This window comes from Pelodiscus sinensis, chromosome 8 (genome assembly GCF_052426305.1).
Source record: "Pelodiscus sinensis isolate ZL-2025 chromosome 8, ASM5242630v1, whole genome shotgun sequence".
NCBI lineage: Eukaryota > Metazoa > Chordata > Testudines > Trionychidae > Pelodiscus > Pelodiscus sinensis.
The window spans coordinates 22062193-22084426 of record NC_143059.1 but is presented as its reverse complement, the minus strand read 5'-3'; the positions used below and the strand labels follow the sequence as shown (position 1 = coordinate 22084426).

Genomic DNA, 22234 nt, shown 5'->3' with positions numbered 1-22234 from the left:
TGCAGGGCTTACCTGGTCGCATGAAACCTGCACAGTTTCGGCCCAACCCCTGGGACACAGACCCCCCCACTTGGTGACCGTTGGACCATATATGGTAATATGCAAGCGCGGGAAAGTGATGTGCAGACTTGAGGATCAATACACATCACACAGTTCGCTCGAGGAGGTCTTCACAACACACGTACCACCGTGCGTGTGCCTTCCCGTATACTCCAAAGCGCTGCCAGCCTGATCAACCGACCAGCCACCTCCCCCGACTCTCGTGCGTAACCAAGGCTTTCGCAACCGAACCGATATCTTTAAAATGTTCCGTGTGCTGTGTAAGTTGGTATGTATGATTTGATTTTTTTTATTGTATAAGCTTAGTGTTGTAGTAGTTTTTGGTAGTACATAGAGTTTGTAGTTATTATTGTTGTTAATTAGTGTAGCTGGATATCTTTCGCATAGAGACTATTCCCCTTGCCATTCCCATCCTTATATTTCTGACACGTTTAACTAGAAATTGTAGAATATAATAAATACTGTAAATTCATTATTAACACGGTCTATTAAAAATCTTAAAATAAATACTATAAATTCATCACTGTCATAAATAAATATCTTTTATTTGCTAAAACGGTCCACCTGGTTCTGTTCTTCCCCCTTTGGGTATGCATCATCAGACCTGTGATTCTCACGACAACATCCAAGCATTCATCTCACAGGGAGTACTGGGCCCTAACTCAAAAAGCTTAAAATGGTTTGGAACAAGTTAAACTGCAATACAGCCCAGAAATAAATTGGAACAGCAAAACCAACCTTGTGAGCAACAAGATAATGCCACAGAGAAAATAGGGCGATCCAAATCCATAGCACAACAATTTTTAACTGTAACTTTACAATACTTTGCATGTTGGCATCTGCTAGTTGTACATTATCTTGATCATTCAGTTTAATTTTTAAAAGTATAAACATTCAAAACAATAACTCTAGCAAATGTTTTAAAATAGGCACCAGTTTTGGTACATAATTCTACACTTTGTGCTTTATATCCTTTACTCTTGACTAAACAAAATTTCCAGACCATGGCTCAGACTACCTCATATTATGAATAAATATCAGCTAATAATTTTGTACATAAACACTTACTGATCATTCCACTGTACTGCTATATAAAGTACTAAAAGATTTACCTGGCATTGTTTGGGTTCTTAACTCAATTATTTCTTGTTTTTTGGAAAATAAAATGAAAACACACATGCTTCATGTAAATCCTTGTTCTGGAGTGGGGATGAAGGATTCAATATGTAAGCTGCACTGGGAAGAGAGGAGTACCTTCCCCCCCCCCCCCCTTTCTCCACAGCAGCTTGGGGCCAGATAAGAAGCACTTCTCCATGCAGGCTGGGCAGGCACAACCTAGGCAAGGTGCTTTACCTCTGGCTGGTGCAGGTCCAGGTTCAGCTACCCCCTGAACTCCTCAACCAGAGTGATGAATGCAGCAAATTGTGCTTTCTCCTGGCACCCTGACCAGAAGGAAAACAGCCAGAAACTTTCCTGTATGAATTGGAAGGGGAAGAGGGGGATTTCAGCTTCCCTAAAGGGTGCCGGGGAGGGGGAAGGTCTGGGCATCTTGGATGGGAGCAGGAGGATGTGCTCCCAGCTAGCCCCTTTTACCTGCTTGATGATTGTCTCTTTTCTGTATGGCTTTATGAGAAACAATCCCATTCCATGCACTTCCAATTTTCCTGGCATAACAAAACCGTTACCTGGCTTTAAGTTATGGGAAGATGAAGTTATATACTGAATTTGGTCATCCTAATGCTTACAGTTTAGGAGGAGTTCTTGAACAAATAGACAGATGGACAGACTAACTTGCCCAAAGATAGAAAATATTTTTATCTTATTCTTCCAGAAGTGTGAGCTTGAATTTTCTGTTAAAGAAAATGTATTATTCATAATCTATTTCTAGTGGAAAATCAATACTTACGATTTAAAAACAATAAGGAGTACATTTTCCTAAAGATCTATAGCATAATCTCATTTTTAAAGTCTCACAAAAGGGCCTATGAAAGGTGCATCATGAAAACTGAACTATGGATAGAACCGTGAATGCCTGTAACTAGTGGATTTGCCTTCACAAGATAGCAACCCTAAGCAAAAAACCTCAAATGTATACTTGACGCTCTTTTCCAGGTGCAAGAAAGGGAATGTACATTTGTAGTAACAGTAATAAAGGAAAAAACATCACTTGAAAATTGCCCCTAGCTGTTTCTATGGTTTTTGTTGAACGTTGCTGTTGGTACCTTGGAACTCGCTTTTTGTTTGTTCTTGGTTGCGAACAACTTCGTATCTCTCTAATGCTCGTGGTAAGAAGTCACTCCTCCGGACCCGTCCGCCAAGCGAGTGACACATTCTCTGCACTGCAAGGGGCCAGGTACAGCAGATCAGATCCTGCCACCACAGCACCGATTCCAGCCGCTCCTATCCCGGGCACCCTACTGCCAGGCCTCTTGCTAAGGTTTTGCTTTGCAGCCCCCTTGCGGCGCCAGGCTGGGCGGCCTTGGGGAGTAGCCGCTGAGCGAACTAGAGCAGCCTGGCGAACTTTCCCGCGCGCTGCAGCCGGCGGGGCAATGGGCACGTGCGGTCGAGCCCCGCTCGCTCCACCCCGTCTCACCCTGGCGCTACCCCCCGCCCCGCCACGCCGCGCCCCTCCCCGCCACCCCCCTACAGCGCTTCACCTTTAGGCCGCGCCCAGCTCCCCAGCCGGCGGGGCGGAGCCGGCCAATTTACCGCGGGGGGCGGGCACGACCGCTCCCCCCGCGACACACAGCGCCTGTCCGCCGCGCCCCCGCAAAGCGCCAGGGCGTCCGAGGGAGCGCGCCGTGGAGCCAGGCACAGCTGTGCCCGGGAGGTGGGAAAACACCGCGGAGCCCCCCAACATGGCCTCGGCCTCCGCCGGCTCCTCTCCCCCGGGCGGGGCGCGCGGAGCCGCAGATCAGGTGAGCCCGCTGCCTGCTCGGCCCTTGCGCTTTGCCTGCCCGTCGCTCGCGGGTCCTGCGCCTTCGCCGCGCCGCCCGGAGAGTGGCCGGGCCGGGACAGCCGAGCCCAGGGGCTCTGCGCCGCGCGCTGTGCTGGCGGGAGGCGGCCGGCCGGCTGCAGGTGCGCGGGAGTGTGGCGAAGAGGCGCGCACCTGCAAGGGTAGGGCTCGGGCGGCCAGAAGGGCTGAAAAGTGCTGGCTGGAGGCCGGGGCTTGGCTGCCGCGGGGCGAAGTGAGACTGGAACTTGTTGCCGGGTAGGAGCCAGCGCGTCCGATGCGGGACACAAACGCGCAGCGAGCGAAGTCCCGCCGCGCTGCAAGTCCTGGCGCTGCTCTTCTGCCTCGCGCTCTTTCGCTTTCAAGTCCCGGCTCACCTTGTCCACCCCACCCCGCGTGGCGAGCGGCCCGGGACAGGCATGGCGCTGAGATGGCCGCGGCAGCCCGTGCAAAGCGGGGGCAGCACGGCCGGAGTGGGCTGTACCACCTCAGAACGACTCTCGGAGTCTTGTCCTCGTGGAAAGGAGCCAGGCACTGACACAGCAGCGGTGCGCCTTTTGCAGCGCCACACGTTCTCTTTCACGCTGTCTTTCTTTTCAGTGAGTTGAGCTGCAAGCCTGTTTTTGATACAGGTAGCAAACTGTATTTTAGCAACTTCTGAACTTGGTTTCTAAACTTAAACCCACACCAGGGAAATACATTGTTTTTTTGCTCCACCCAGAGTATGAAGAAATTAGATGCTCACAGATGCATTTAAATATATTAAGAACGATTATACTATGATGCACATCTGTTTTAAACATAAGTATTGTTGTTATATTATGTACACACCAGTTGGGAGTAGAATCCAGTGGTCCTCATGCCCATTCCTTGAACCCCTAGACTTCGCTTCCAAAAACGACTTTTTCTCTTTTTGGGAAAAATACTGCTGCATATCTAGGGAATGCACCTTAGGTGTTTCTACACTTTATTTATGATGTGTTTGGGGAGATCATCCAGATTAAATTTTAAATTATATTTCTGAATATAGATTGGTACAAATTGTTCTTGAAAGAAGGGGAGTCCAAAGATGATTCATCATGCTTGGGCACTTTTTCTAATGATAAAGAGCAGAACACAGATACTTACTTACAGCAGTTGTATGTTGCCATTTATTTACACTATTAAGTGTAAAAATTACATTTCTGTAAGCACTTTATCAACATTATATACACATTTTTTTAAAACAAATATTTTGTTTCTTTTGTTGCAGCTTGGTTTTTAACAAACAAGGCAACATAATTACAAGATGTTAGTCTACTCTAGAGCGAGTTTTCATCATTGCTAACCCCACTGCAGCTCCCCACTGTTAGTAACTGTGGCAGCAATGGTGTAGACAACGTCCTCCCTCATGTTAACTAAACGGTACTGACCAGCTCTGATAGCATGACAGTGAAAATACAGATAGCTGGTCCACACTGTTGCTTTCGCTGTTTCTACTACTGGTGGAGCTGCGACAGTGAGAAATTTTGAAGAAAAATTGCTAGTTTACTGCCTAATGGTGCACAAGTACCATTAGTGACAGTCCTACTTCACCTTGGAATGCCTTTTCCATCAGCTATCTTATTCCCTTGACTGCACACAGATCTAAAACCTTACACCAAGTTTTACTGCTTATAATTTTTATGTGGCTTGCATATTTAAAAAAAACAAGTTGGTTGTTCTATAAAGTATTGCATCACAACAGCTGAGATTTATTCTTTTCATCTGATATTTCTTTTAACAGATACAAATGGAATATTCCTTGTTAACTGTTGCCTTTCCCCTAAGAATAGGGGAGAGACTTTCATTTTCAATACTGGACACTTTGTGTTATACACAGACTAGCAGAACAAAACTTTTACATTGGAGGAGGAAGGTTAGGGGGATGGAGGCCGAGAAAGTATTATAAATGAAAGTTTTGGCAAACATGCTCAGAACTTCTGAGGCATCTTTTCATTAAAACCGAAACTGTAAGTTATTTGCCTTTGATTAATTATAACTTTAGACTATATATTTTTCATCATTAAGATATCCTGTTTTTTCACAGTGTTTTTAGTTACATAAATTAGTTAACATCAGGTCTTTAGACTGCCATTATCTTCATTTTAGGATATAGTGTGGAGCCTCATATTTTTCATTATTTTTCTTTTGTATTTTTTTTATCTTTTCAGTGAATCAATATGAAGTGATGATTCTTAGCCTGTGAAAACCTAAGGGCTAAGATTAAGGCTCCAATCCTAGAATTGGATCTTACAGGCCCCAGTTCAATAAGGTGTTTATGCATGTGCTAAATTTGAAGCATAGGGACCACTTGCATGTGCTTTGCTGAATCAGGCCAAGTCTTTGGTACAGGGAAAATCAACACTGGTGGTGGTATATCTTCTGGAGTTCGATTTAGTGGGTCTAGTTAAAGACCTGCTAATTCAGATGCCGAGGGTGCCCCCATTAATGCCGGCACTCTTCAATTCATGAGGAGTAAGAGAAGTCGATAGAAGCATTTGCGCCCGTTGACTTCCTGCTGTGGAGAGGGTGGCAAAGGTACATTGATTTTAGCTATGGAATTAATGGAGCAGGAGTTGCATATCTTAATTTAACCTTCAAGGTAAGTATAGACAAAGCCTCAGAGTTCCAGAGCACTAAACTCTTTCAAGACAGTGGATCTTATTGCATTTTCAGTGTCTATGGTAGAAATACTGAGAGTACTTAAATGACTGGCTGAAGGATACATAGAAACAACCCTTGGTGTAATCCTTAAGTAGACAGCTTCAAAAATTTATAATAATGAAAATAGATGAATAGATACTTTTAACAGAATAACTGTCATTTCTTCTGAATGTTCTGGTGACTGCAGAAATTACACTTTACTGTTCTCCATATCAGCAGAATTCTTTGATGGAACTATAATCCTCTAGTTCACACTGGCATGTTTATTCAATAAGTCAAAAATAAAAACTGAATATTTGTGAGAAATATAGCAAGAGATTTTATATAAGCTACTATTCTTAAATCAATAACTTCTAAAATAAAATAGTTAAAATTGAGTTTGACAGTTTATACATTATAGATTTATGGACTCCTCTCTTATCCCACCAAGAGATTTTTTTTAAAATCAAATTGCAAATAAAAGTATCAAACTGTTTAGTTGCACCTAAACATTCACCAGGGGCCTTCTTTGTCAAAGCTACCTTTGACAAATATGTTAACTTGCAGAGTACTGGGGCTTCAAAGGACCTATGCTAAATCTGGCATAGATTATCATTGCTTAGAAATGCTCTAAACCTGTGGTGTGCAACCAGTTCTGAAGTAGTGATCTAACCATACTCAACAGGCCAAATAGCCACATGTGGCTAGTGTGTTGGACACCAAGGCTCTAAACTGTGTAATGTGGCTTTGATGCCACACCCACAAGTTCTTTTATAGCCTCTGTATTTATGAATTGATCCAAAGTCCACTGAAATCATTGCGTCCTTGTATCCTCTATAATAAAACGCCTCCAGCTGGCTTGTGAGCTCTTGGGCCCTCTCCCTTTGCAGGGAGTGAGAGCCTGGGCTCTAGTCTGCATCTGGACATCTACAGTGCAACTATATAGCCTTGCAGCCTGTACCCCATGGCTACGTCTAGACTGGCATGATTTTCCGCAAATGCTTTTAACGGAAAAGTTTTCCGTTAAAAGCATTTGCAGAAAAGAGAGTCTAGATTGGCATGGACGCTTTTGCACAAAAAAGCCCCGATTGCCATTTTTGCGATCCGGGCTTTTTTGTGCAAAACAAATCTGAGTTGTCTACACTGGCCCTTTTGCGCAAAAGGACTTTTGCCCGAATGGGAGCAGCATAGTATTTCCGCAAGAAGTACTGATTTCTTACATGAGATTGTCAGTGTTCTTGTGGAAATTCAAGCATCCAGTGTAGACAACTGCTTTTGCAGAAAAACTTGCCAGTCTAGACACAGCCCTTATGTCTGAATCTGCTGATGTGGGCCAGTTGCGGGTTTTATTATACCTACAGTTTTATTATAGTGTAGAGTAGACCTACCCTGAGAGACTTGCCACTGACTTCGGTGCTCTGGATCAGGCCCTTAAGCAGGAGTGGGGAAAATACAGCTAGCAGGAGCCTCCATCAGCCTCCCTGCCTGCTCCATCCCCACTTTCTGAACACCGTGAGCCCGGGCAAAGGTGGGGATAGGCTTCTCTTGCTGCCCCTAACCCCTACAAAATTTACAGCTCTCGTTGGCCAATGGAAGCTACCTGTTTGTAAGACAGGCAGTACAGAAACTACCCCTCCTCCCTCTTGGCTCACAGCATTCAAAGTCAGCCACACATGGTCCCTGCAGCTGTGGCGGGAGGCCATGGAAGGCAGGGAGCCAGGGAGAGGAATCAGCTGGGCTGCTGGCCATGAGCCACCCAACTAAATGTTTCCTGGCCAGAGCCTGCCTCTGGCATTCCAGATCCCCCTTTCCTCCAACCCTCTGCTCCTCTCCTACACTCCTACCCCATGTAACACAAACCCTCTGTATCCCTAGTCCTGTACCTATAACCCCTCCCAGACCTTGTATCCCATTCCCCACCCCTGGTCACAACCCAAATCGCTGAATCCACTCCTGCCCCAGGTCACAACCCTCTCCTTCACCCAGACTTCTTCCCAGATCCAACACCCTCCCCACCTCTCCCTCACCTCGCGCCCTGAACCTTTACCTCAGGCTCTCATCTGCATCCACCCTCCATCCCAGACCCTGTGGGCCACCTCCTCCATTAATACAAAAAAGTGCGGCCTTCGACCGCATATCACATTCTTGGAGTGGCCCCCATCAAAAATTATTGCCCAATCCTGCCCTTAACTGTAAATATCCTGCTTTCTTTCAAGAAGTTGGTGGAGGGGAGTCTCCAGATTTGAATAGCTTCCATAGTCGTCATGACTGATGTCAGAGTAGAAGCATGTTTTGAACAAGAGTTGGCCTTTTTAGTAGCGTTCTAAAAAGATTATTTTTTTGTTACTCACAGAAACCACAGTCCAGCCTCCTAAATCCACTCTAAGTAGACACAGTGCTCAGCTCATATCATCTTGTTTTTTCAGTGATTGCTCCTGTCCATTCAATGAAGGGGTGTGTAATTGTCATATGCACTGGTGCCAGAAGAGTTTTCCCCTAGCACCGTGGTCCCCAACCCGGTGCCCGCGGGCGCCATGGCACCCGCCGGGCTCTTTACATGCGCCCACGGAGCAATCTGGGCTGGCAGGTGCCAGCCCCGGGCGCATGGCTGGTCCCGGCCCCGGGGGTGCCGCGCGTGCCCTTGCCGGCTCCGGCGCTGACCTTGGCCCCGCCCACGGGGGCGCCGCGTGTGCCCTGGCCCCAGCCCTGGCCTTGGCCCCGCGGCGCTTACGGGGGGCGCCTTTCCCAGGCGCGTGGCTATGGGGGGGGCCCCGGCCCTGGGCATGCAGCTGGGGGGGGGCCGCCCCCGGGCGGGCAAGTGTCCCCGCCCCCTGGCGCCCGGCGGGCGAACAGCTATGCCCCCTGGCGCCCAACAACCTGAAAAGGTTGGGGACCACTGCCCTAGCAGAATCCATATATTAGACTTATAAGAAGCACTTGGCCTTTTTTTAGGGGAAAAAACAATATGTTGCACTTACTAAGAATGCAGTAGTAAAGCAGTTAGCATATGCTTACATTGACACACACACTGTACTACTGGGAATGCGATTGTGGAGTGCATGTAGTTATTAGGATTAACCAATAAGCCTAGGCTTATCAGTTAATCATGTACACAAATACACACTAACAGTGCTGTTTGTCGTGCTTAAGAGGAGCTCATAGAAGTGACAAGTGCTGCACTGACAAGCCGTTCAAGCATCACCCCAAGAAGGAGAGAAAGATTCATCTCCAGGCTCTCCTAATGGACTCCGCCTTGGCTCTGGTGTGTAAGCATTCGGATTTGATGCTGAGCACCAGTGCTTTGGTGCCCCTGACCTCATGGCACTGCTCTCCAGTTCCTTGCAAGTCAGGGCCTAATGAGGAGTCGGTGGACTCTCCTCCTGTTGTCTAGCAGATGCCTCAGGTCCTTACAAAGTGGGGATCCCCTGCTTGCTTCCTGGCAGGGTCTCAGAGTGGCACTGAGATGCTCCAGATGCCAACGATACTGGAGGCCTTGAAGGCGGCCCAGGACATCATGTCCATACCAGTGCCGCCAACCCCAGTAGTTGTGGCACTGTGCCATAAAGGGAAGCTGGCCATGGTACCCCCTGAATTGCTGCAGAGGCGCTGTTCCCTTTCCGGTGGAACGTTGAAGGCTTAACTCTGGAGGGAGCTGCAGAGCTTTCAGCCTGGACTGCTCGCTTATGGGGCCTAGAGCTGCAGAGGATTTCAGGACACAGATCTCCTGAGGCACACATCCCCTCTTTTGGATGGTATACTTGGTACTGGTATTCTCCACGATCTGAGCGCCATTCAAGGGACAGGTCCCTGGTGCAGCACCCCTTTCACAGGCTGAACCATTTTCTGTTGAGGCTCAAGTTCCTTAGTGTCCCTGCCTCTCTCATTCCCTTTCTGGAACTCTAGATCTTGAGGATGCTTACTTCCACACTGCCATTTTCAAGGGTCACAGCTGTTTCCTGAGATTTGTGGGGGGAGTGAATCACTACCAGTTCACAGTCCTTCCATTTGGCCTTGCCATGGTCCCTTGGGTTTTTACCAAATGTATGTCAGTGGTGGCTGCCCACCTCAGGCAGCAGGGGTGCAAGTCTACCCTTATGCACAGTTGGCTTATCAAAGGCAACTCCTGCTCCAAGGTCCTCATGCTCTGCCTGTATCATCACCTCAACCTGTTGGTAAACACAGAGAAGTCACAATGCTGCTCCACCATGTATAATTTATAGTAGTGGTACTCAACTGAACTCTGGCAAGGGCTTTTCTCTCTCTGGACAGGTTCCCTCACGGATACTATAGCCTGCCTGAGTGCTGCTTTGCCCGCTATGGCCAGAGTATGCCTTCAGCTACTTGGGCACATGGTAGCATTCACTGACATGGTCAAATAGGCCAGGCTATGGATGCCTCCTTCCGGCAGGGGTCAGTTTATATGCCCTCCAGATAACTGTGAGAAATTGATAGTCACGGCCGTGGTCCTTGACTTTGTCACCTTGTGGACAAGTCCTAAAGGTGTTCTGTCAGGAGTACCATTCTGGTCCTCTCCCCAGTCCCTCAAGCTGATATTAGATTTGTTAGACTCGGGTTGGGGCACCCATCTCAGTGGTCTCTGGACCCAGGGCATGTGGCCTGCACAGGAGATGCCACTCCACACAAATGTCAAGGAGCTATGGGTGGTTTTCAGGGTGTGCAAGGTCTTCCTCCCTCAGCTGGAGGGCAGAGTGAGTCATCAGACAACACAGCTGCTGGGGAGCGAGATGGGGAGGGCTCAATCTAGCATGCCCTGTCAGGAGACCATCTGCCTCTGGGACTTCTGCATCCAGCATGGTGTTCATCTATTCTGGAGGCTCACCACCTCCTGGGTGATGGGAATCTCTTCACTGAGCAGGTAGTTCTCAATCCACAAGTGGGGCACTCCCCAGCTGGACTTCTTCACCACCGTACAAAACTCCAAGTGCTGCGACTACTGATCCAGACTCTGAACAGGCCTGGGATCCCTGGTGGATGTTTTCCTTATCACACAGTTGGACAGACCATTCTGTGTGTTTTTTTTCCCCCTGATTTCCCTCATCCCCAAGGTCCTGGTGAAAACTCAACAGGACAGGGTCAATATCATTCTCGCTGTGCTGATGTGGCCTAGTCGTCATTGGTGTGCCCCTCTCCTGGGCCTTGTGGTGTGCCCCCATGGCCCCTGGTGTGTCACCAGGACCTGCTCTCTCAGGGTTACAGCTGCCTTCTCCACGCAGACCTATTGTCACTCCACCTCATGCTGTGGATGTTTCATGGCTGAATATGGAGGAGTGATCCTGTTCCTATGAGACTGAGCAGGTCCTGTGGGGAAGTCCTAGGCCATTGACCAGGCAGACTTATTTAGCCTAATGGGCCCAGTTTTCAGTGTGGGCTCCTATCCAGACCATCCTGGATTATCTTCACCACTTGAAGAAGGCGGGCCTGGCGATTAATTCTGTCCAAGTGCATTTAGGAATGATCTTGGCTTTTTACCCGATTCAAGGCTAGTGTGTGTTTTCCCATGGTTTGATGGCCAGATTCCTGAGAGTTTTTGAGTGGCTTTCCCATACGTATCCCCTCCCCCCGTCTCTCCATGTGTCCTTAATCTGGTCTTCTCCAGGCTTACCAGGCTGCCCTTCAAGTTTATGTCTCTATGCTCTCTTTTGTACATGTCCAGGAAGGTGGCCTTCCTTGGGGCAATTATGTCAACTAGGAGGAGTGTGCACTTTGACTTCAGAGCCCCTGTACATAGTCTTCTTTAAAGGCAAGTGTAGCTGTGACCACACCCTGCCTTCCTACCTACAGTGGTCTCAGCCTTTCACATGGGTCAGGATATATTCCTCTCACTCTTCTCCTTGATGCCACGTGTAACCAACGAGCAGAGATGACTGCATACTCTGCATGTCTTCAGGGCCTTTGTTTTCTACGCTGACAGAACAAATCAGTTCTCTTAGTTGCCTCAGCTTTTTGTCACCTTTGCTGAAAGAATAAGGGCCTCTTGGTATCCATGCAAAAGATCTCTAATTGGATAGCATGTCTGAGTACAGATCAGCTGGTGAATGCTCAGCTGCCTCCAATGGTCAGGGATCAGTCAACCAGAGCGCAAGTCTCTTTGGCAGCCTTCCTCACTGATTGTCCCATCCTGGACATTTGTAAGGCTGCAATGTGGTCCTCATTGCACACCTTTGATGAGCACAATGACCTGATGCAACAAGCCCAAGAGGATGCGGCCTTTGGAAGAGCTGCATTGCAGTCAACATGTCAGTGAAGTCCTCCTACCTCCAGACATAATGCGTATGGTGACCTCATGTCCATTCAATGCAGGAATCAAACCAGTTATAGAAACAGGTCTTTTCTTCAAGTATTTTGAGTAGGGATGTAACATTTTGATTAATTGGCGAATCAAATAGTTGATCCAGTTTGCATCGACTATTCAATTAGTCGATAAGAGCGCCTCCACCTTTGAAGTGTAGCAACAGCAGTCCTCCACTGGCCCTGTGCTCCCTGTGGCCATTTCATAGCAGCAATGCCACAGAGAGCCAGGGTCAGTTCTCTTGTGCATTAGATCCCTTGAATCTCTCACCATCCAGTCTGATGTTAATTAATTTTGTAATTAATAAACTTTTCTACCTTGCTATCCATTGAACTATCCTGGTTAATAAACACTGAACTATTCCAATCTTTGGGAAATCCCACTGTTCCTTCCTTCTTAGTTAAGATTTAGCCATTGATTCTTCCTTTTTTCCCCTGCCCCATTAGCTAACCAGCTTTTAATTCAGTAATTACCCCTTCTACTTGTGGTTACTAATTTTCTTTAATATCCTCTTGCTAAGGGCTTGATTTGAAAAAGTGTAAATTATAGCCACTGCTTTATTTTGTTCCAACGAATGTGATTTCCTTCTGGCAGCTTCTTTTGCTTATCCAACTAGCAGCCTGTAATCAGGGGAATATCAGTTATCCAACCCCTTAATTTCCCTGAAAGTTTTGTGTGTTTCCTGCCATCTTCATAACATTGTTTGGATTCTGCTGGCTGTTGTCGCTGTGACTGGGGTTGATTCTTCACGCACTTACACATGCAACTTTACTTAAGTGAATAAAGTTATGTGTAATTGTCTCATAGATTCTCTAAATTTTAATGTCAGAAGACACCATTGTGATCATATAGTCCAGGGGTTTTCAAACTCTGAGTTGTGGCTTGTAAGGGCAAGCCATTAGCTGACGACAAGACACTTTGTTTACCTATGCCTCTGCAGGTACAGGTGATCGCAGCTCCCCTTGGTTGTAGATTGTTGTTCCTGGCCAATGGGAGCTGCGATAACCCCTACCTGGGGAGGGGCTGGTAAACAAAGCCTCTTAAGGTCAGCTGACCTCCTTTTGCAAGATGAGACAAGTTTGGATCTTTTGTTTCCACTGTTTGTTTCCTGGAGTATTTTCAAATTTAGTGTTATAGAATATTAGATAAACATTTGAAAGTACAAGGTAAATACTAAATTCTTAGAAGGTTAATGTAGTTTTTAGATCTTCATTAACTTTCTGTTTGAAGATTTCAGGGGAAGTGATTTTTGAAAAACAATTACCAATGACTAGTAAATTGATTTTGGTCTTTTTTATTAATAGAATAGTTACCCAAAACAGCAAAATGTAGTTTACAAAATTTGATTTTTATTGTATAGAAGTCTGACGGAACATTTAAATGTCTTTTTAGTGTTATGAGTGCCCAGGAAATGAGTTCTTCAACTTCTGATTTTGTCAGATACCATTATAGTGACATGGTTGTACTATAAGGAACAGATCGTATATGTATCCTGATGTTCTAACTACTTGAATTGTGGCTCAAACTTTTTAAAAAGGAAAAATCTATCAATGAATGTGTTCAAGCTAGCCATTCAAAATACTTTCCTTGTGTGACTTTATTGCTTAATTGGCTCCTTCAGTGCAAAGCTTCATTGTAATCTTCTTATTGGTATAGGTCAAAAGGGGAAAGTTGTTAACATTCCTTCTGCTTTGCTACTAGGGATGTTAAAGTAAGTGTGTGTGTGTGTGTGTGTGTGTGTGTGTGTGTGTGTGTGTGTGTGTTCAGGTAAACGTGTAACACACTACAGTGTCATGCCTTGCGCTGACAAGTGTCTCCTGATTTGCCAATAAAATAAAATCATGTTGACAAGAGGCATCAAGTTTATTGCAGCAAATTTATATACCAAGTGTTTGTTATAGACGCTGTGCTTGGTTATGTTGTTGTGAATGGCCTCCAGGCGGCATCCCACAGTGCTCATGCTGACTATTCATGTCAGCAGTATTAATTCCATTGCCCTGCACCCAGGAACACAGGTGTCTGTCTCTCCCCTTTAAAGGCCTGGGAATTTTTGAAACTATTTCCTGTTTGCTCAGTGTGTAAAGCATACATCACATCTTCCTAGCTGATCATGGTAGCTGCATGCAGCTAATGTTCTCTTGGTTGGAGCACACCTGAGCTGTTGAGTCCTCTGGCTCTGTGGGGAGAGGAGGCTGTACAGTGTCCTCTCTCCTTGAGTGGCACACTGTAGCCTCAGCCTTTCCCCAGCTGCTGGGGCAGAGCTGGTTCTGGTGCAGCATTGGTAAGGGAAGGCGCAGATTAGGGTTAGGCCTCAGCCGGGGTGGAGGGATAAAGGGCTGTTGCTGGCGTGCGGCCATGGTCGGAGATGGGGGAGGAGAAAGGCTAGGGCTGGCATACGGCCACAGCGAGGGGTGGGAGAGGAGAAGGGGCTGGCGCTGGCATGTGGCCATGGGCTGGCCATTCCCAGTGGCTGGGGGGAGAGCTAGGGTTGCCTACTCCCCCCCCCCCCCAAGAAGGGGGCTGGTGAGCATATTAAGCAGGGGGTGCAGCGCCCTAGTTAAAGTAAAATATCCTTTTGGCAAATATGTAGCTATAACATTTAAGTCAAAATTGTTCAATGATCAGGAGAGGACTCTAATCAAAATGAAAGGAAAAATTGCTTAACTAATAGTTAAAGGATGAAAAATAAGTGTGTAAAGATAGTTAGCTAGTTTTAAATGGAAGCATTTTCCACAGAAAAAGAATTTACTTGGTGGTATTCTTGTTAAATTTAAACATTATGGAAGAAAAAACAGACAACTTAAATCTATTCTGTACATCTTCTCTCTGTATGATATAGAAATTGAGCTGTCAGATTTTTTTAATAGTCCTTTTACAAGGACTAACTTGAGTCATAACTAGGGATGTTAAAATGAGGTCAATATACGAATCGAATAGTCAGTGGAATTTTTATTCCGGCTCCTAGTGCATTTTAAATTGTAGAGCCACAGCGGGGTTTGGGCCCGGACCCAGCATGACTGAGCCAGGCTGCCTGCCCACTTGGGGCAGCCTCTGTCCATGGCGGCCCAGGCTGGGCGGGGACAGGGGCTTTGCAGAGAGCTGGGGGGGGCAAGGGCATCATAGCAGTGTCCCATGCCCTCTTCCTCCCTCCCCCGCATGCTGCTGCCTCTGATAGACACAACAGCATGGAGGGATGGGGGCTGCAGGTGGCACCACGGAACTGGTGCTGGAGGGAACTGGTGCTGGCCCCCTGCTCCTGCGCCCTCCTGCCTCTGATACCGGCGTGAGGGGGAACGTGAGTAGGCGACTCGACTAACTGATAAACTTCGGCTTATTGGTTAGTTGACTCCTTGCTTACATTCCTAGTCATAACAGTCAAAGTTTTCTTTTCATATTTATGTACTTCTGTCGCTAATGATTTTTGTGTGTTGTTCATCTACCACAATTCAGATAACAATCCAGTGCATCATAATGGAGACTTCAGTTATCTGCTGCAGCACAACAATTTATTTTATTAGCTTTTGTGGTGATTTTAAGTGCCTGCTCACGGTTATCTGAACAAAGACATTCAAATTGGGAGTCAAAACCCAATAGAAGTCAGGGCAGATTGTTTTCTGAATGAGGGATGTTCATGTCTCAAAAAGAATTTCCATAGTTAATGCTAGAGTAAATGAATCACATTAATGTTTTACATAGTTGTTGTGCTATTACATAAGATTGTAAAACTCCTTTGCTCATGTTTTTATGGCAGCTGTTGCTGATGTAAGTACAGCTGTACTATTCACTCAAAACTTTGTTCAGTTTTTTTTTTTTTTGGTCATGGTAAATTTCTATTCACTTTCAGTACTTATTTTTTTTTGGACTCCACATTGCCTGAATACCAGATTTTAAGAACCTTGAGAAATACTGCTAAATTTATATTTGTATGTGCAATGCACCAGCAGATTTAGCTTCCACTTGAATACATGTCTTTTCATTAGAAGAGCTTTATTCAGAAAATCCCATATAACATAACTAATAGACTTACCTGGCATTGCTCAGGTGCTTCAGGGCTGGGGGCTGGGAATTAGGGGTACAGGAGTCATGGCAGGAGCTTGGGGATGTGGGGTGCTTAGGGCAAGAGGATAGACAGGGGGGTGGTTTCTGGAGTCAGGGTTGAGGATGAGGAGAGACTCAGGGTAGGACCGTGGTTCTCAAACTTTTTGGCCCATGGACCACCTGGCTCAATACAAACCTTTCCGAGGACCGCCAATTGCTAATGGAAATGCTTACTTGGCTTCGTGTCCCCATTGCTCCCATTGGCTGGCCACTGACAACAGTGGGGAAAGCCTGCAGCCAGCCCTCCCCCATACACAGCAAGGAGTTTGTGCTGGCTTGAGGGGCAGGAGATTAAGAAAACTCAGATATTCCCTGCCAGACCCGGCTCACAGAGAGCTACAGAGCAAACAGCTCTGTGCTTTCGTCAGTAAGAAATGACACCAGGTCTCACAGCGACCCTGCCAGATCCCACTGCCCCAGAATGAGGCTGTGGGAGGAGCAGGCTGTCACGGCTCACAGGTCATGCTCAACTTGGCCCCTTAGTCCCCAGAGGGGACCCTCTCAATGTGGCAGCCCCTTCTTAGGAAGCCCACTCCAGTACAGAGGCAATGAGACAGCCCTTTCTCAGGGAGTCCACTACAGCACAGCAACCCTCTCTTGGGGTGCTCACTCTCACCTGGGGGGTCCATCACTCCATCTCTCTTCTCTGTCCAATGTTTTCCGCTTGCTGGAACTAGCTAGGCCGGTCGCCGAGGTCTCCCCTCTACAGCCCGTCGTCTTTCATCTGGCTGGAACCAGTTGTGCCCTCTGAGCAGGTCTGCCGGTCACTAGGGCACCAGTCGCCAGGGCTCCAGTTCTGTGAACTCCCTCTCCCCTTGTCACATTTAACCAGTAACATCCCAGGGCACTGAGTACCCTCCTCTGCATGCAGCCCACCTTTGAACCCCCAAAACTCCCCACTTCCTGACACAGGGAAACTGCTGCATGGTGCATGTTAGTGTCACTGGCAATTTGAGGTTTCAGCAGGTCCCAGTGAGGGGGGGAGGGCAGGTGCTCAGCATGGGGGGCAAGCGCACCATGCTGAAACTCAAGCCAGGCTCCCACACATGCCTATGCAGAGCCTGTCCACACGCCAAGTGCTGCTCCAATGTCAAGTCTGTGGCAGCCTGGCTGCAGGGGACCCTGTACCACCGCTACTGCAGCCCACGTCGGACTAAAACTTTACTCGCCCACTGCTGGGGGACACACCTTCAGAGAAGGCATTGCAGGAGCCCTCTTGGAGCTAAGCCCCATGAACAAGCAGCCCACGCAACTATGGCAGCTCCCACTGCAGCAGAGACTGGTGCCCACTAGTTCCCTATGTGGGTGGGTGCAGGGTACCCAGCATGCAGTGCCCCCTTCCAGGGGGTAAGCTCTGCCTCTTGTTGCTCACAGCACTGCTCAGAGCCATAGCTCACTCCAGCCTCACTCTGCCCCAGGGTCCTGATCCTGCCCCAGCTTGCAAGAACCCAGCTGCTCCTGCCCCCTACCATCATTGGCCAGGTACACTCAGGAGCTGGTGACAGGGCCCTGAAAAGAGGATGAAATAGACAATCCCCACATGGCTCGCCAATGTCCCTCCAGCCATCTTTATCCCAGTAGGGGATGAGGGAGAGGGCCGAGTTTGAGCCGCAGACCATCTGAGAAGCGTCTGTGGACCACTAGTGATCCATGGATCTCATTTTGAGAAACAATGTTTGATGAGAAACTGTCCCATTCCAGGCACATTCCATTGTCCTGGCACAATCACACCCTGACCAAGGAACACTAAACAATTTTTTTTTTTTAAATGAGGAACACCAAGGATGTTTTGTTGAGCAAAAATAAATAAATAAATAAATGGTTGGGGGAAAGTTATTGAGCCCTTTAAGGGCGGCCATTTTGAATTCTGTTGTTCTCCGCGGCACACTTCTGACTGCCTCGTGGCACACTGGTGTGCCGCGGAACACAGTTTAAGAAACACTGCTCCAGAGTGACAACAGGGAGCCAGCAAGTGCCCCAACCCCAGGGACGGCCAGCCACTAGCCAGCAGCATGGCTTCAGTTATGAGAAGAGGAAGCTGTCTGCCAAATTAGGTGGTCCTAGCTCTGACCTTTTAGGAGGTGTTCTTGAACAAATTGAATCACAGATGGATGGACATACAGAGAGACAGATGCACAAACTCTCTCAAAAATATAGTACCTGGCATGTAATAGCTCAGGTGTAGTGACTATGCTATCTAGTCTTTTGCAATGGTTGAATTAAAATGAAGTTGTATTAGTATATTGGTTATATATAGAATTGATGCCTATTTCACAGTCTTTGTTCAGTGTCATATTTGCTGAGCTTAGTACTTTTTCTCATACTACTGTAGCAGAATCAATGCAGTTATGATAAACTGAATCCTGTCATTCATTAACAGAGTTAGAAATGAAGTCTAATTTTGAAGCCGTGTTGAGCACCTGCAGCTTCTACCTAGTACAGTTAGAGTTGGAAGATAATTTGTTCATTTTGAAAATCAAACCAAACATTTATCTTGCAGAATCGTCGTTCTGGTGATAGACTAACAATAACCCAGTTTTTCCAGATTCTAGGTGGAGTTCACAGGGCTGGCATTTAAACATAAAAATAAAGAGGTAGTCATTGACCCCTAAGTTCCCTGTAAACTGTGCAGCAGGGCAGCGATGCAGCTGCAGCTGCTAATTGAGCCCCACCCAGAGGTTTAGGGCTGCTGCCCAGAGAGCTTCCTGGCTTGGGAGGGGCACCCCTCAGCAGCAAAAGCTTACTGGTAGGAAAGGGGACATGAGGAGGAGGAGGAGGAGGAGGAAGGAATGGAGGGAGAGAGAGTATGTGGCTGGGACAGGAGGGGGCAAGAGGAGAGAGGAGAGGATTGATTACAGGCCTGGGTTTGTCTGTAGCTTCCTGTGAGGAAATCCAGCATGCTCCTTTAGCTTCCTGGGCAGGGGAGAAAGGGAGCAAACTGCATGGGGTAGGTGGGGAAAATGGGGGCAGTGCTGGTGTCTGTGCTGTGAGGTGGGAACAGAGGGAATGAGTTTAGGGTGTCTTAGCTTGCTCCCACCCGGACTGCAGGCAGCAAGATCCAGACTGTCTGTCTCAGCACAGCAGCCCTAGCTGGGCTGCAGATATAGAAGTGTCTCTCTTGGATTGGGGCAGGCTCTAGGGGGGTGGTGCCAAAATTTCAGGTGGGTTAAAAGCTTTTAGGCTGCTTTTGAATACTGTAACACAAGACCTAGGTCGTGACCTTTGCATGATTACCTTTCAAACAAAGTTTACATAGATGTTAATGATTTAAGGTAAGAATGGAAAGGATTCTTTTAACAGATTTTTTTTTATCTGAAAACTCATCTTAATGTTTTTTTTTAAAATCCTGTGTCATTAGTTAATACATGGTAAAGTGTTGAAACTGGAAGAACTTTACCATGAATCCTGTTTAATTTGTTTGGCCTTTCAATTGGAGTTGGACTCCAGACAAGTGCTCTGGGGAATTCTACTCTGAGTTAGTATCACACACAGGGTGAAAGTTTCAAATCAGAATTTCTGTCTGTTTCACAGACCTCTGTTTCATTTGCATAGCATGGATCCTAAATGTTCTCCACAGTGTTACTAAATTTTGTATTAATATTTTGAAGGCGCGCATGACTATTTCTAGTTGACTCAGATTTGTTTAGCATCTTAAAGCTGTGCACATTTTTTAGACTTACTTTATGGTCATATGTCTGATTTATTTATATAGTTACTTGCAGTGTGCCCCATTTTGGTGTGTTTACTAGCTTGAGTTGTTAGGATGATAATACATGTACTCCAAGAGTAGTGTTAATTTTCTTTATTTGATTTCATACTAAATAAACATCATAAGCATTGCTCCTTGTTAATTATCCCTTGTTTTAATATATTGTCTTCCATACCTATGGACTATTTAAAATGTCTTTTGTTTGTACTGGAACACACTGCACATCCACATACAACCTCAATATTGGTGGTGCACATGAGAAATTTCAACCCGCCCAACGATCAAAAATATTAGAGGGAACACTGATTGAGATACAAATACGAAATCAGCACAGTGCTATATTTATAGCAGTTTTTCAGAGTTGATTCTTATAGTATAACCCCATAAATACTTAGCCAGGAACTCAACTGGAAATACTTTTTGCATATTGGTGCTTGTGGGTTTCTGGTAGGGTTGTGTGGCTGGTCTCTTTAAGGGGACAGGGATTCAGCCCTACTCGTGACTGACTTCTTTCAGGATTATGAGTAAGTGATTCACTACATACATGACTTGTTGGCAGATAACTAGTTAATGAGCCTCTTCACCTGTTAAAATGCTACCAGTTCTCAGTTAAGGGAGATTGGCTTAGAGCAGTGGTTCTTAAGTCATTTCAGTCCATGGACTACCAGGCTAATCAAAAAATTTTGTGGACCACCTCCAGTACATGTAACACAGGACAAACGACACAGCAACCGCTTAGCACGATGGCGGCAGCTACACTGACGCTCAGAGCTTCAGATGGAAGTTAGTGGCAACACAACGCGGTTGCGTCCTAGGTGACGCTATGGATGACGCACCACGTGCTTGTGAACACGGCGTAAAACAGCCTAACGGTGGCGCCTGCTCATGCCGTGTGACTTTGGACAATGTTCCTGTGGACTACCGAAAGTCACCAAGGACCACCTGTAGTCCATGGACCACAGGCTTAGAGTGAGGATGCTCTTACGAAAGGTGCTTCCAAGGAACAGAGCAGGGGAATTCCCAGGTAGCTGTAGGAAGCCCAGCCTGTGAGGAGCAGTGAAGTCATCAGCAGGAGGGTTCTGCAGGGGCCTTGGATCCAGGGAAGGGATCCAGGTTCAGAGTGCCCTGAGGTAAAGGGCTTAGAAGTAGGACTGTTAGGCCAGTCAGCCTCATCTCAGTCCCCAGAAAAATTATGGAGGGGATCCTCAAGGAATCCATTTTGAAGCACTTGGAAGAGGGGAAAGTAATCAGGAATAGTCAACATGGATTCACCAAGGGCAAGTCATGCCTGACCCATCTGATTGCCTTTTATGATGGGCTAACTCGCTTTGTGGACAAGGGGAAGTCAATGGATGTGATATACCTTGATTTTTATCAAAGCTTTTGATACAGTCTGCTATAGTGTTCTTTCTAGCAAGTTAAAGAAGTATGGATTAGAATAATGGAATTATGGGGTTAGAAGAGATCTCAAAGTTCTTGAGTCCAACCCCAGTCCCATTGGATAAATGGACTTTAAGGTGGCTAGAAAGCTGCCTAGATCATTGGGATGAATGGGTAATGATCAATGGCTCAATGTCCAGTTGGCGGTCGGTATCATGTGACACGCCTCAAGGGTTGGTTCTGGGGCTGGTTTTGTTCAATGTCTTTATTAATAATCCTGGATGGATTGCACCTTCAGCAAGATCACAGATGATACTAAGCTGGGGGAAGAGGTTGTAGGGTCCAGAGTGACTTATTCAAATTGGGGGATTGGGCAAAATAAATCCATGTTTCAACAAGGAGAAGTGGCAGAGTTCTTGGGACGGAAGAATCCCAAGCACAGTTACAGATTGGGGGCTGACTGGCTAAGCAGCAGTTCTGCAGAAAAGGACCTGTATATGATAATGGATGAGAAGCTGGAATATGAGTCAACGGTGTGTCCTTGTAGCCAAGAAGGCTAACGGCATATTGGTGTGCATTTGTAGGAGCACTGCTAGCAGATCTAGGGAAGTGATTGTTTCCTTTTATTTGGCACTGGTGAGACCAAATCTGGAATATTTTATCTAACTTTGGGGCTCCCATTACAGAAAGGATTTAGACATATTGGAGAGAAGGCACCAAAATTATTAGTGGGCTGAAGAGGCTGAGGGATTTGGGCTTGTTTAGTCTGCAGAAGACAAGAGTGAGGGGGGATTTGACAGCAGTCTTCAGCTACCTGAAGGGAAGTTCCAAAGAGGATGGAGAGAGGCTGTTCTCAGTAGTGATGAATGGCAGAACAAGGAGCAATGGTCTCAAGTTGCAGTGGGGGTGGTTAAGGTTGGATATTAGGAAGAACTATTTCCCTAGGAGCGTGGTGAAGCACTGGAATGGGTTACCTAGTGAGGTGGTGGTGGAATCTCCATCCTTAGAGATTTTGAGTCTCTGGAAGGAATGATTTAGTTGGAGTTGGTCCTGCTTTGGG

The 22234-nt window shown here is 46.6% G+C and overlaps 1 protein-coding gene across 1 annotated transcript in view; it reads left to right on the top strand.

Annotated features, from left to right (window-relative positions):
• The first annotated feature begins 2750 nt into the window (after positions 1-2750).
• ANK3 (ankyrin 3) overlaps positions 2751-22234 on the top strand; it is a 639900-nt gene continuing 620416 nt past the window's right edge. Inside the window, exon 1 of the mRNA XM_089780092.1 lies at positions 2751-2978. Coding sequence (XP_089636218.1) covers positions 2919-2978 — 60 coding nt within the window. The 5' untranslated portion in view covers positions 2751-2918. The remainder of the gene's footprint in view (positions 2979-22234) is intronic.